General features: G+C 42.2%; 2 protein-coding genes across 2 annotated transcripts; one reads left to right on the top strand and one right to left on the bottom strand.

The window, feature by feature from the left end:
- Positions 1–79: 79 nt before the first annotated feature.
- Positions 80–5,245, bottom strand: LOC109868185 (myosin light chain 5-like). Its single transcript, XM_020457628.1, is given in 5 exon segments — positions 80–181; positions 3,726–3,895; positions 4,948–5,025; positions 5,174–5,204; positions 5,207–5,245. Coding segments are annotated over 5 exon segments (420 nt in total).
- A 1,717-nt stretch (positions 5,246–6,962) lies between these two features.
- Positions 6,963–13,500, top strand: btc (betacellulin, epidermal growth factor family member). Its single transcript, XM_020457386.2, has 6 exons — positions 6,963–7,215; positions 8,082–8,186; positions 9,937–10,063; positions 10,653–10,799; positions 11,326–11,477; positions 12,197–13,500. The coding sequence occupies exons 1-5, from the start codon at positions 7,176–7,178 to the stop codon at positions 11,471–11,473; spliced, it is 567 nt and encodes a 188-aa protein (XP_020312975.1). The 5' UTR covers positions 6,963–7,175; the 3' UTR covers positions 11,474–11,477; positions 12,197–13,500.
- The last annotated feature ends 2,036 nt before the right edge of the window (positions 13,501–15,536 follow it).

Genomic DNA, 15,536 nt, shown 5'->3' with positions numbered 1-15,536 from the left:
GAGAGAGGCAGCAATGCAGCGTGTTATTCACATTTCAAACAGATCAACCAGTAGCACCACCAGCACTAACATAGATCCTTTACTCCTCCTGTTCCTCTCCGCGTGTGATGATGTAACAGAGGGATTTGTAGTCCAGGTTTCCTGCTGGGTCGAAGGTAGACGATTGGAACATCTGTTTAACCTGAAAGGTTTGCAGACAAAATGTCTGTACAGTATCCGGGTTTTCATCTCTTAGATACAGTTGAACTCGGAAGTTTACATTCACTTAGGTTTGAGTCATTAAAACTTGTTTTTCAACCACTCCACAAATTTCTTGTTAATAAACTATAGTTTTGACAAGTCGGTTAGGACATCTACTTTGTGCATGACCCAAGTAATTTTTCCAATAATTGTTTACAAACAGATTATTTCACTTATAATTCACTGTGTCACAATTCCAGTGGGTCAGAAGTTTACATACACTAAGTTGACATTGCCTTTAAACAGCTTGGACAATTCCAGAAAATGATGTCATGGCTATAGAAGCTTCTGATAGGCTAATTGACATAATTTGAGTCAATTTGAGTTGTACCTGTGGATGTATTTCAAGGCCTACCTTCAAACTCAGTGCCTCTTTGCTTGACATCATGGGAAAATCAAAATAAATCAGCCAAGACCTCAGAAAACAAATTGTAGACCTCCACAAGTCTGGTTCATCCTTGGGAGCATTAGTATGCAAGTATAAACACCATGGGACCACGCAGCCGTCATACCGCTCAGGAAGGAGATGCGTTCTGTCTCCTAGAGATGTACGTACTTTGGTGCGAAAAGTGCAAATCAATCCCAGAACAACAGCAAAGGACCTTGTGAAGATGCTGGAGGAAACTGCTCAAAAAAATAAAGGGAACACTTAAACAACACAATGTAACTCCAAGTCAGTCACACTTCTGTGAAATCAAACTGTCCACTTAGGAAGCAACACTGATTGACAATAAATTTCACATGCTGTTGTACAACTGGAATAGACAACAGGTGGAAATTATAGGCAATTAGCAAGACACCCCCAATAAAGTAGTGGTTCTGCAGGTGGCAACCACAGACCACTTCTCAGTTCCTATGCTTCCTGGATGATGTTTTGGTCACTTTTGAATGCTGGCGGTGCTTTCACTCTAGTGGTAGCATGAGACGGAGTCTACAACCCACACAAGTGGCTTTGGTAGTGCAGCTCATCCAGGATGGCACATCAATGTGAGCTGTGGCAAGAATGTTTGCTGTGTCTGTCAGCATAGTGTCCAGAGCATGGAGGCGCTACCAGGAGACAGGCCAGTACATCAGGAGACGTGGAGGAGGCCGTAGGAGGGCAACAACCCAGCAGCAGGACCGCTACCTCCGCCTTTGTGCAAGGAGGAGCACTGCCAGAGCCCTGCAAAATGACCTCCAGCAGGCCACAAATGTGCATGTGTCTGCTCAAAGGGTCAGAAACAGACTCCATGAGGGTGGTATGAGGGCCCGACATCCACAGGTGGGGGTTGAGCTTACAGCCCAACACTGTGCAGGACGTTTGGCATTTGCCAGAGAACACCAAGATTGGCAAATTCGCCACTGGCGCCCTGTGCTCTTCACAGATGAAAGCAGGTTCACACTGAGCACGTGACAGACGTGACAGAGTCTGGAGACGCCGTGGAGAACGTTCTGCTGCCTGCAACATCCTCCAGCATGACCGGTTTGGCGGTGGGTCAGTCATGGTGTGGGGTGGCATTTCTTTGGGGGGCCGCACAGCCCTCCATGTGCTCGCCAGAGGTAGCCTGACTGCCATTAGGTACCGAGATGAGATCCTCAGACCCCTTGTGAGACCATATGCTGGTGCGGTTGGCCCTGGGTTCCTCCTAATGCAAGACAATGCTAGACCTCATGTGGCTGGAGTGTGTCAGCAGTTCCTGCAAGAGGAAGGCATTGATGCTATGGACTGGTCCGCCCGTTCCCCAGACCTGAATCCAATTGAGCACATCTGGGACATCATGTCTTGCTCCATCCACCAGGTGTCCTTTGACAGCTCTTTGGTCTTGGCCATAGTGGAGTTTGGAGGGTGACTGTTTGAGGTTGTGGACAGGTGTCTTTTATACCGATAACAAGTTCAAACAGGTGCCATTAATACAGGTAACGAGTGGAGGACAGAGAAGCCTCTTAAAGAAGAATATATTTTCTTTGACAGCCAAAAGTACTTGTTACATTTTGAATAATTAGCAGGACAGGAAAATAGTCAAATTCACGCACGTATCAACCGAACATCCCTGACCTGGACATCTCTGTGAGAGCTAGAAATCTTGCTTGTTTGTAGGTGACCAAATACTTATTTTCCACCATAATTTGCAAATAAATTCATAAAAAATCCTACAATGTGATTTTCTGGATTTTTTTCTCATTTTGTCTGTCATAGTTGAAGTGTACCTATGATGACAATTACAGGCCTCTCTCATCTTTTTAAGTGGGAGAACTTGCACAATTGGTGGCTGACTAAATACTTTTTTGCCCCACTGTACATGGCATCACGAGGAAGGAAAATTATGTGGATATATTGAAGCAACATTTCAAGACATCAGTCAGGAAGTTAAAGCTTGGTCGCAAATGTGTCTTCCAAATGGACAATGACCCCAAGCATACTTCCAAAATTGTGGAAAATGGCTTAATGACATCAAAGTCAAGGTATTGGATTGGCCATTACAAAGCCCTGACCTCATCCTATAGAAAATGTGTGGGCAGAACTGAAACCTGACTCAGTTACACCAGCTCCGTCAGGAGGAATGTGCCAAAATTCACCCAACTTATTGTGGGAAGCTTGTGGAAGGCTACCTGAAACTTTTAACCCAAGTTAATCAATTTTAAGGCAATGCTACCAAATACTAATTGAATGTATGTAAACTTCCAACCCACTGGGAATGTGATGAAAGAAATAAAAGCTGAAATAAATCATTCTCTCTACTATTATTCTGACATTTCACATTCTTAAAATAAAGTGGTGATCCTAACTGACCTAAGACAGGGATTTTTTTTACTAGGATTAAATGTCAGGAATTGTGAAAAACAGAGTTTAAATGTATTTGGCTAAGGTGTATGTAAACTTCAGACTTCAACTGTACCTGAGCTGCTAATGAATCTGATTTTTCAAAGAAGGCAGCCAGTTACTGTTCCGTTGAACGTTAGAATGGTCCAAATTAGTGACTTAAGTGACTTTGAGCGTGGTATGATTGTCGATGCCAGATCCAGTATCTCAGAAATGGCAGCCCAAAAGTAACTGTAATTGCTCAAATATACTTAAGTATCAAAAGTAAAATTAAAAGTGTAAATCATTTCTAATTCCTTATCTTACGCAAACCAGATGGCACCATTTTCTTGTTTTTAAAATGTACGGAAATCCAGGGGCACACTCCAACACTCAGACATAATTTGCAAATTAAGTATGTGTGTTTAGTGAGTCCGCCAGATCAGAGGCAGTAGGGATGACCAGGGATGTTCGGTTGATACGTGCGTGAATTTGACTATTTTCCTGTCCTGCTAATTATTTCAAAATGTAACAAGTACTTTTGGCTGTCAAAGAAAATATATTGAGTAAAAAGTAAAATATTTTCTTTAGGAATGTGGTGAAGTAAAAGTAGTCAAAAATGTAAATAGTAATGTACAGATACATTAAAGTACTACTTAAGTAGTCTTTGGGGTATGTTTACTTAACTACTTTACACTATGTGTACATAACCCTTAGTGTTAGGATTGAACATTCTGAAGGTGTTGAGAATTATCTCTTCTGGATCTGTTCCATGTAGCTTCTCTCCAAACAGGTTGAGGAACATGGTGAAGTTGATGGCACTACAAGCCTCTTTGAGCATGTCTTCTAGCTCATTGTTCTTCACATTCAGCTTACCTGGAGGATAGTTGAGATATCAAGCATCACCACCATTCAAACAACCATTAGCTGTTTTACAGTAAGTGAGCATTAGTGATGTCGGGCACTGATGCTGAGCGATTAGGCCTAGCTTGCAGTCGGTGTACCATTTCATCCCAAAGGTGTTCAATGGGGTTGAGGTCAGGGCTCTGTGCAGGCCAGTCAAGTTCTTCCACACTGATCTCGACAAACCATTTCTGTATGGACTTCACTTTGTGCACTGGGGCATTGTCATGCTCAAAACAGGAAAGGGCCTTCCCCCAACTGTTGCCACAAAATTAGAAGCACAGAGTCATCTAGAATGTAATCGTATGCTGTAGCGTTAAGATTTCCCTTCACTGGAACTAAGGGGCCTAGGCCGAACCATGAATAACAGCCCCAGACTATTATGCTTCCCCCACCAAACTTTACAGTTGGCACTAAGCATTGCGTCAGGTAGTGTTCTCCTGGCATCTGCCAAACCCAGATTCATCTGTCGGACTGCCAGATTGTGAAGCCTGATTTATCACTCCAGAGAACACCTTTCCACTGATCGAGAGTCCAATGTTGGCAAGCTTTACACTACTCCAGCCGACGCTTGGCATTGCGTATGGTGATCTTAGGCTTGTTTGCGGCTGCTCGGCCATGGAAACCCATTTCATGAAGCTCCCGATGAACAGTTCTTGTGCTGACGTTGCTTCCAGAGGCAGTTTGGAACTTGGTAGTGAGTGTTGCAACTGAGGGCAGACGATTTTTCAGCACTTGGTCGTCCCATTCTGTGAGCTTGTATGGCCTACCACTTCGCGGCTAGACATTTCCACTTCACAATAACAGCACTTACAGTTGACCGGGGCAGCTCTAGCAGGGAATTTGACAAAAGTCACTGAGCTCTTCAGTACAGGCCATTCTACTGCCAATGTTAGTCTATGGCTGTGTGCTCGATTGTATACACCTGTCAGAAACTGGTGTGGCTGAAACATCCAAACCCACTAATTTGAAGGTGTGTCCACATACGTTTGGCAATTGAAATAGTGTATCATTGAAATACTGACCAGGAGATTCATAGGTATCCTTCAGATCTTCTTTGTCAATAAACCCATCTCTGTCCTGGTCGATAAGTGTGAACACCTAGCCCAGGGAAAGAAAAGGCTTACAGATTTTTTTATGAAAAGAATACAATTTTTGTCCTTACTCACTATGGTTGGGAACATTGTTGTGCTTCCTCATAACATGACATGATGAACCACATGATATTTGTTATCATGTGTGAGCTCAATTCTTTAAACTCCTGGATCTGTGTCTGCTGGAGAACATGGAGAAGACATTGGAGGATGCTCTCTGGGCTCTCATGGCATCCAATTCCTTCTTGGTCTTTCTGCTGGCCTAAAGAGAGGTATTTGTTTAGTTTTGTTAAGTGTTCATTACCATGTATTAATAGGGCACACAAGCAAAATAAACCCTCAGCATTTCTTCTATGTATGCTTTAAGTTGTAATACAAATGTCATTGTTTTTAATTATGTACAATTGTCTTACTTTTCCGCAAACAATTCAAATGTGCAATAACAGAACTCAAACAACAGTCTTGACACACTCAATATTTTTGTCTCTGCAGAAGTGATGCTGTTACTCCAGTGAATGGGCCAAAGTGATGAGAGGAGACAGCTTAAATACAACATCTGTCTGTAAAACAGAAACCCCAAAATTGGTTTAGGGATGACTGCTGCCGTGTAGCAGGTCCCACAGGGGAAAAGGCTGCTCTACTCCCTTCATTCTTTATTGTAGTGCTTCATATGGGATTTATATGGGGTGTGAAATGATCATGGGGTGTGACATTATAATTTAAGATGAATTATCCAATGGTACTGTACATTTTGTACGAGTCAATGAGCAGGACCTACAATGAGAACTTTCGCTGTCGTATTAGTAGAATGAACACCGAATGTATGATTGCTTTGTGCAACTCAGAAGATGAGAGATATTTGAGATGGCCCATACAGTATCATCCATATGGGAACATAGTGGGTAAATACTACCTTCATGAAAAAGACCGCAGCAACAGCATAACGTGGCCACCATGTGGTGCTATAACTTTGTCTGGGAATAGGCTGCTACTCCACAGCAGGCAAACTGTCAGGAGGCTGACAGTCACTGCATTATTTTTGCCTACTATCATTTGAGATGACCTAGTTATCAACATACCATTATCGTGAGTAATGGGACAAATGACAGGCAATGTGCTTTGACACTTTTGATCAAACTCTTGGATAGTTATTGGCAAGGCTTCCGCTATCAAGGAACCAGCTACATCTGGAATTGTGCCTTTGCTGGATACATTACTTTTACCCCTGTATAGGATTTCCTATTTCCACTACATTTTGCCTGGTATTGCAGCGCTGATGTCCATAGACGAACTATTCCTGAGTTCACATTTTAGCAGAGGGCTCATTGTGCACTGAGTAGGCCTCGATAGAGAGTGGGCTGAAAGTGAGAAAGAGCACACATAGGTAGACCTGGGCAGACTCACATTGCCTGAATAGTGAGGCCTGCACGCCAATAAACACAAACAAACTCTCTGACCACAGTTCTAGACTTGCCCACAGTCTCATTAGCCGGCGCCGTCTGCCGTTTACCAACAGTTCACAGTAGAGGTCACTAAAATGTGCTGATGCAGGTAAAACGATGAATATTTTAGTTAAAAATCCATAAAATGTGCATTATGCAAATATATGCAAGTGCTATATTTGTATATGCAAATTTCATGGGATGCACCTTGAAATATTCTTCAATTGTTTACGTTTTTGCTAACAGGACAACCATCTTGGTAAAGGTGCATCATATCTTCAAATTATGTTCTAAAGAACTGTCATGTGTTTTAATGACAGTATATGAATAACTTGTTGCATTAGGTTATGCGCACATCAAACGGATTGCACCTTAATTGATAGCCTAGTAGCCAATCTCCAGTTTGAGCTGCATGCCATAATGAAACTGCACTGGTAGAGTGCACTCGCACATACATGATTAGGTGGGCGTGGCACTATTAGGTTCAGGTTCCATTTCACCCATTCAAACCTCTAGCCTGCTCAGTATCTCTTGCCCGTGTAGTTCACCGGTACGCGATCACGCATTTAGGAACCACATTATTCGTGAGTCGGGAAGCAGGGTATCCTACTAAACAGAGGATATAATAGTGAACTTGTTGACCGGATTTTATATAAGAAACGAAATCTACGTTTACCTATTTATCCACCCGGAGTAGTATATTCGTTGCTCACGGACATGGCAAAGGCATGCAAACTGTATGTCGGAATAGTCACAGGTAAGAGGCACCGTTCTGTGTTGCAGTTGAATAACTCTTCAACCTCACACTAACTTTATTTACTCATTGTATCTGAATATAATTGCCTATAATCTGGTTAATAACTGACTTAGTACTGTTTTACAACATCTATCTCAAGATTGTATGTCCTTTGATATTTATATCTTTCAGGTATTATTACAAATATCTTTCTTATATTACCCCACTAGTTTTCGTTTATTCAAACTATAACTTTGGAATATGTAATGTAGTCCCGTGTAGCACAGTTAGTAGAGCATGGCTTTTGCAACGCCGGGGTTATAGGTGCGATTCCCACGGGGACTAGTATAAAGAAAATGTCACTCTGCTAACGTCTGCTAAATGACTAAAATATAAATCATCTTATGTGCCTGTCTACACTGTGATTGACAGCAGCAATTAGCATGCTGGTGTGACAGATGATCAACAAATGATCCACCACTCCATAGCCCTCTATTAGCAAATAGAGTTCCCCAATGCACATCGCAACAATATCCAAACCAATAACATAGACTATCAATAACCACATCTATTTGCTTCATAGATACAGTAGCTTTATTCCCCATTTATTCCCCACATTTGTATCATGGCAGGATTTTGTTGTCCTGAATATTCTGAAACACTAACAGTGTTGTTGGATTGAATGCAAGACTACCTTTAGTAAGGTTATCACAGTGTTGGGAATCCCAGAAACCCCAAAACCCAAGCTGGGGGTATTACTGTCAAACATTAAGTTCCACAACCTTTGCTCTGTCCTTAACTTTCAGATTCTAAAGTAATTTAATTGTATGGATTTGACTTGATGTTTGGGCATTGTGTGACCAGCTCTGTTTGTTTTCTGGTTGTAGCTTTGGCCCTGTGCAAATGCTCTCTGGCTGAATGGAATGCAACTGAGGAGCCGGCCAACAAGAATGTGTCCCGCTATCACCAAGGCAACACAAACAACTTCACAGGTATATTGCCCCCCCCCTCCCCCGAGAAACATAAACTTATGGAGGGATAATCATGCCATGAAAGTTTGTTTGAAGTTTGATCAAGGCATCTATAAAAGTATTTCTTACCATCTGACATGCACATGTGTTAACGTGTTTGAGTTACTCAGGTTTAGAAGCAACCTGTTGGATTAGAATAGGAAGGTGTTTGTGATTACATACACGGTACATTTTGTAGAGAGACTAAGTGCCCTTGAAAAACATTCTTATACTCAGTATTCCTGCTCTGTCGTTAAATTGAAGGCCATACTCCAGGACTGCGTCATTCACACAGCGGTTCATTCAAACAGTTGGAATATCAAATGCTTCTCCACCCAGCCCTTTAGTATCAGGAGGAGGTGTCATGTACCAGCCCCAACAGAGACCATAGTGCAAATAAAAGCCTTCTTGCCACCAGTGACCATGCAGTCATTGACTGTGCAGTCATTACCTTTCCTGTGAGTGGTATTGTGAAATGTAGCACCAGCTTTGTATGTGCACTGGGTTCGGTTCCTCACTGCTAATTAGATGTGCACTCTATAGACGGCAGGCTGACATCAGGTGTCAATTGAAGCAGCCTTGGTTAGGGCCTCCACTATTCAGGATTTGTCAATTGCTGTTTGATGATAATCCTCACAACTAAGAGGTCCAATCAACTACTGATCGTACCATTGTATTTACCCACATGGAGTGATACAGTGAAGTTTATTTTGTCAGGGGGAGGTGGGGGTCGTTCCTGATTATCTCTCTGCAATGTACTATTCTTCTTATGTTCAGTTTACATTTGTTAAATGTTTTGTATTTCACCTTTATTTAACTAGGCAAGTCAGTTAAAGAAAAAACATATTGTTTACAATGACAGTCTACCCCGGCCAAACCCTAACCCGATGACACTGGGCCAATTGTGCGCTGCCCTATGGGACTCGCAATCCCAGCCGGTTGTGATACATCCTGGAATCGAACCAGGGTCGGTAGTGAAACCTCTAGCACTGAGATACAATGCCTTAGACCACTGTGCCACTCTGCGCCATACTTATTCCTGGGAAATATGGTGTGATGACTGGCTGCACATACAGCTACTCAGTTAAATACCTAGATCAATTTACACCTGCTGTTCCTTTGTAACCAGATCTGCACCTATTCAATATTTAGGTCATTTTAAAGGCATGCTCTCATGTTTCACACTACAATTGGGGCTTTCTCCCTCTCTGTCATGTTAACTAAGCCTCATTATTATTTTACCCACCCAATGACTCACTGGAAGGGAATAGAGGAGAATAAAATAGTGAAATAAGGTTTCCATTCTCTTTACTATAGTGGTCAGAATGTTCTGTTTGTGTGTTTCTACACAGCTATTAAATTAGGCTGAGGAGGATATCAGTTGCTTTTTACTTTGACAGAATTTCATTAGTTATAAATCTGTAATTGACACATTATTATCCTCAATCACACCAGTCTTGCCCCAGTGGTCAGTTCAGTTCCTGGTCCTTCCTCAGATCATGATGCCAGGAGCCTATTTATATGACAAGTCACACTGGCCCCCCGGAGTCAGGTTACTAAGGGAAAACAGGGGCCTCATGACAAGTTTGAAAGGGGCCTCTCACTTCAAACTTGTATCTTATTCTACATCACCTTTCAATGCAATCTTTTTTGTCAGAAGGATATTATATATCAAAATAGTGACTTTATAATCCCCCTTTCCCCTGTATTTGTCTCTTTGCGCTTGCCGTAGACTCAATAGAAACTGCAACTCAAGCCAAATGGAGCGGGCATTTCACCAAATGTCCAAAGGAGTTCAGGAATTACTGTATCCATGGGTCGTGCCGCTTTGTGAAGGAACAGAACACTCCTTCGTGCAGGTAAATCAACTCACCCGACCCTTACTGTGGGCCCCAATCATTTATCTGTACATATCCAAGGCAGACGGTCTCAAGCCAAGAACATGCTGCGTACTCAACATTCACTGCAGTGAAAACATGTTTAATTTGTATCTATTTTGATTACTGTAGCAGAATTTTTGCCCGTTATTATTACAAGTATGAAGTTCATGTTCCTGATAAAGAGGTTCTGTTTTTACTTTCATGTCTGACAAGTAACACTGAAATCCCTCGTTGACCCTACTGAATGTGCTGACCTTGTTTACTGTGACCCTGCACAGAACACATGCACTTAAACTAAAAACAACAAAGGCAGACAGATGTATGATTGGTGTCATATGGTCTGACTGCATTTCATCAAGCATCTCAAGAATCACAATCACACCAGTTCATTAAGAACAGCTCGAATAGCTGATCTGACAGACCAGCATCTGCTTGTTTTCTCATAGCCCAGGCGCTTCAAGTTATTTCGTAGTTTTTCTTTCGGGCAACAAGAAATAGGAACAATAAAGCAAACTTGTTGTGCACATTTGAATCGCAGCAGGTGAATTGTGTGTTTGCTCTGTCTCAGATGTGAAAAAGGGTACATTGGGTCCAGGTGTGAGTATGTTGATTTGGCCTGGCGTATAGGAGACCAGAGGCAGATCATCATAGCCTGTGTGATAGCAGCATTGGTCTTCCTCATACTGCTCATCATATTCATCTGCATCTGTGCACAGTGAGTAAAATACACATTCTTTAAGTATCAAAACAGACAGATTTACTTTATGTTGCGACCTTCCTGTCCGAGGGAGTGTGTGTGTGTGTGTGTGTGTGTGTGAGAGAGAGAGAGAGTGGGAAAGATGAACATACAGCTTCATCACCTCACAGCCTGTCATACTAGCCCTGGGATGGGATGTAAGGAATCTGTGTGTATCCCATGAATGGCCAAGTTTTAATGAAACGCTTTTGTGGCCATGTTACCTTTGGTTTTCCATCAAGCTGTATGTATCTGCCCTGCTCTCCCCTCTCATTTTTTTTTTTTACCCAAAAGAGAGACAGAGTGCCAGGTGTTGTATCAGTTTAATAAAAGAGTCTTGTGTGCTTAAAGAAAATACCGTACATAACTAAACTCTGTGATACTGCGAGAATGTTTTTGGTGAATAGCTCATGTGAGAGTCAGGACAGATGATGCCATCACATAAGTAAATGATGTCATCACAAATTGGAATGGGTTACTTTCTAATATTCTTTTTCTGTCTCAGTCGACATAAACTTTGCAGGCGGAAGAGGAGAAGAAAAGAGGAGACGAGGAATGGAACAGAGAAGCTCAATATGATTATGATGAACACAAATGGCACGCATGAAGCATCATCAGATTCAGTAGAAACCTCAAACATCAATGCAATATGATGCGGTATGTACTGTATCTCTGAGTTTCCAAGACATCTTGGATGTTTTTCTGACCTTTGATGCCCCTTTAACATCATTATCCTCAGTTTGTTCTCTTGTTGTGCCAAGACACACAGCATCTCCAGCTGTTCTGATTCCAGTGGTATTGTAAAAGACAATTCAAAAACTGACTAGACTCCTCTTATTGCTGTTGGAAGGTGATATTCCCCAGTTGGATCAAGCCAAGCATCACATTCTAATTCAGCTCACAACTGAAGGGAGGCCCTGAAGGGGAATAAAGCCTGGTGCTTGGCACTGCCTAAGCCCATCCTTGAACACATTGATACATATTACACAGACAGAGAAGGAGAGCATTACACAATGTTTCCACACCCTATATAGTCCAGATACTAAGGGTGACTTAGTATCTGAATTTGGCTGTAACAGTCAGATCAAAGCAGACGTGCAGCTGGTTCCTCACTATGCCTGCCTGGCTGCCTGCCCCTACAAAAGGTAATATGAACACACACGGACCTAAGAAGACTCGGGGCATAGTGATGGATGTGGAGCTGTTAAAGTGGTGTTCAGAGGCTGGGTCTGACAAGGAATCTGGGGTCATTTTAAACATGCTATCCATCTCTCTTTTAACTGCTTATTCAGTGCTTATACAAAAGCTGCTCTGTAATTGTGTGGCAAAAACAAATTTCACTTCTACAGTAACAACTGTCGCTTTTTATCTTCCAGCGACGGGGTCTATAAATGGTGTTCTCCTGCCGGACGGGATGATGGCCTTGGTTATGAGTGAACGTTGGAAAGAGAGGGTGCTTTAACGTCACTGAGGAGATACACAAGCCTGTACTCTCCAGCTGCTTTTCACTGCCGACCATAGTCTACAATATGGACAGTATGGACTCTGTTCTGTGCAGAAATATAGTACAACACAGAGAGACTGTCACCATGAATCCACAGAGATCGATCAACTCAAAACAGTATCTCCCTGTGCGTTCTGTAAATGTGATAATGTGATGAAGTTGCCCTTTATAGACTAAAATTATGCAAACAAAATGTGAATGGTCATCAAATCACAGTAAGTTAGAGTTAAACCTTTTTTAAAGTTTATGTATCATGGACACTGAGCTCTGAAGGAGTAGGCCTTTTTATGGACTGTAACCACCTCTTATTTGGGCATAGATGTAATGATTAACATGTATTCAAGCTAAAAGTCCAGGTATGTTTACCCGTGGATGTGGCGTGTTATAATGATGACTCATGGCATGTATGTGGGACGGATTATACTATGTCTAATGCAGGTAAATGATCAATATAATAATTAGCTGGGTGCTTACATTTGCTCTATTGTACATGTGTATTGGATTTTTCTATATATATTTTTTTGCATATCCCACTCCCCCTGAGAGTGGGGTCACAGCCAGGGATCCACCATTATTGACAGAATCCCTGGAGCAATTAGGGTTAAGTGCCTTGCTCAAGAGCATATCAGCAGATTGTTCACCTAGTTGGCTCGGGGATTTGAACCAGTGACCTTTCGGTTACTGGCCCAACATTCTTAACTGCTAGGCTACCTGCCGACCCTGATGTCACCTTATGTAACACACTGTGGTCCATTTGACATTCCTTGAACACATGCTATTATAATGATGTTAATATTGTTATTAAGCTCTAATAGTTTCCAGCAACTGATGTATATACATACTGTATATTGTTACATGTAATCAATGCAGAGACTCCTTCTATGGGCCAGGGTTGATGTTACTGACTTAAGTTGGAGGGTGCCCAAATGTGGGTGAGAAGGATACAACGATAACTTGTAGTGAGCGCATTTGATCTTTATATTTCGAGACATGTAGTCTCCTTGCTACCAGAACAACCCTGCCTGTGTGTTCATTTGTGCAGCTGTAAAGTAGTCCACTGTTGAAGAAGATTTTGGGGTTTTCTCAGCATCCCAGAGTTTCACAGCGTGGATGCAGCCCTTCGCTTCTTCAGCTATGCAAAAGTAAAAAATTTCCATTAAAACATTTATTTGTGCAGATATGTTATTTTATCATGTTATTTTGGGAGACTTTGACGAATATCGTTCTAAAGTCCATGTGTGTGAGTTAATGATGATGATTTTTTTAATAGTCAAAGGAGCTCTGAACAACAAGCCTGTGACCTAAAGTTCTGTATATCCCATGATGTGCCTCGGTAGAGTTTCTTCCTCCTGACACCCTGGTCCTGACACCCTGGTCCTGACACCCTGGTCCTGACACCCTGGTCCTGACACCCTGGTCCTGACAACCTGGTCCTGACACCCTGGTCCTGACACCCTGGTCCTGACACCCTAGTGTAATACGGTACCATCCCACCGACTTGATTGCACTTCCCTCTGTGTAGGTGCTGTTGTGCTGCCACCATTTCTTTTCTCTGCCTCGACTGGCCCAGTTCTCACCACTTTCCTACTGTCCCTCAGCTGATAAAGAGATCAGATAAGAACCCTGCTGTGTCTGGAAGGGTTTCTAAGTCCTCTGAAGTTTCGGCCGGCCCAGTCGGCAAGTTCCCTCCCATGCCAACTAAAACTAGGCAGAGCAGAACAAAGTATGCTGTTGGATAGACCTCTGGTTTCACCCGGTCTATAAATAGTTTCCCCTGGCCTAGTGTAAGTATGTGATCACAGAACGATAGGAATCCAGCAGCCACATGGGAAGGGTCATGTGACTGAGGACTGCTCCATGGCTGGGCTCTCGGGATTACAGCAGAGCCACGTTGTAATACTGTTCAATCCCAACAAATCAATAGGTTTTAAGACTTACTGCAGTACAGTACCTGAACTGTACAGGATTTGTTTCACTTGTTTGGACATGGAACTCCCATGTATTCATTTTGTTATCACAGATTACAATAATTTGTTATTTTTAAACACAAAGTCTCAAACAATACAGAACATACACCTGACAGGATAATAGAAACGTGGAAGCCTTAAGTAGCCTACAGTACTCTTCTTTAATGGACAAACAACCTCTCTCCTGGTTTGGTTGTTACGAGCACATGGTGAACTTTATCTCCTGACATTGCGGCATTGTTCAAAGTGTTCTGTGAAATGGCAGCTGTGAAATGTGGGACGCTTTCTATACAATAATGGGTGTGTCTCAGGAAGAAGCAGATAAGAAACTTGACTAATAAATTATATCACATCATCCACCATTTACTGATCTTAGTCAGTGGCCAGGTAAATACAAACGGCAAAACGAAATATCTCCATTTACGCTGTATGGCCATTGTGACCCCTGACCAGTGTTATAAACCTTTTTTGTTTATAGTATTCACATTTCTATTAAGTGGTCTTAGCATGATAGTCCTGAGGTGTAATTGTCTCTTCCTCTGCCTGTCTGTTACACCACTAACTCATTGGGAAGTGGTTACATACAGTATATGCCATAAGATACCATCTTTTATCTTACACTCCTCTATCTACAGTTGAAGTCGGAAGTTTACATACACTTAGGTTGGAATCATTAAAACGTGTTTTTTAACCACTCCACAAATGTCTTGTTAACAAACTATAGTTTTGGCAAGTCAGTTAAGACATCTACTTTGGCTAATAGGCTAATTGACATCATTTGAGCCAATTGGAGGTGTATCTGAGAATGTATTTCGATGTCTACCTTCAAACTCAGTGCCTCTTTGCTTGACATCATGAGAAAATCAAAAGAAATCAGCCAAGACCTCAGAAAAGAAATGTAAGACCTCCACAAGTCTGGTTCATCCTTGGGAGCAATTTCCAAATGCCTGAAGGTACCACGTTCATCTTCACAAACAATAGTATGCAAGTATAAACACCATGGGACCACGCAGCCGTCATACCGCTCAGGAAGGAGACGTGTTTTGTCTCCTAGAGATGTACGTACTTTGGTGCGAAAAATGCAAATCAATCCCAGAACAACAGCAAAGGACCTTGTGAAGATGCTGGAGGAAACAGGTACAAAAGTATCTATATCCACTGTAAAACGAGTCCAAAAATCGGCATAACCTGAAAGGCCGCTCAGCAAGGAAGAAGCCACTGCTCCAAAACCACCATAAAAAAGCC

The sequence above is a fragment of the Oncorhynchus kisutch genome, linkage group LG23 (assembly GCF_002021735.2).
Source record: "Oncorhynchus kisutch isolate 150728-3 linkage group LG23, Okis_V2, whole genome shotgun sequence".
Taxonomy (NCBI): domain Eukaryota; kingdom Metazoa; phylum Chordata; class Actinopteri; order Salmoniformes; family Salmonidae; genus Oncorhynchus; species Oncorhynchus kisutch.
This window is presented reverse-complemented; position numbering and strand designations above follow the sequence as displayed.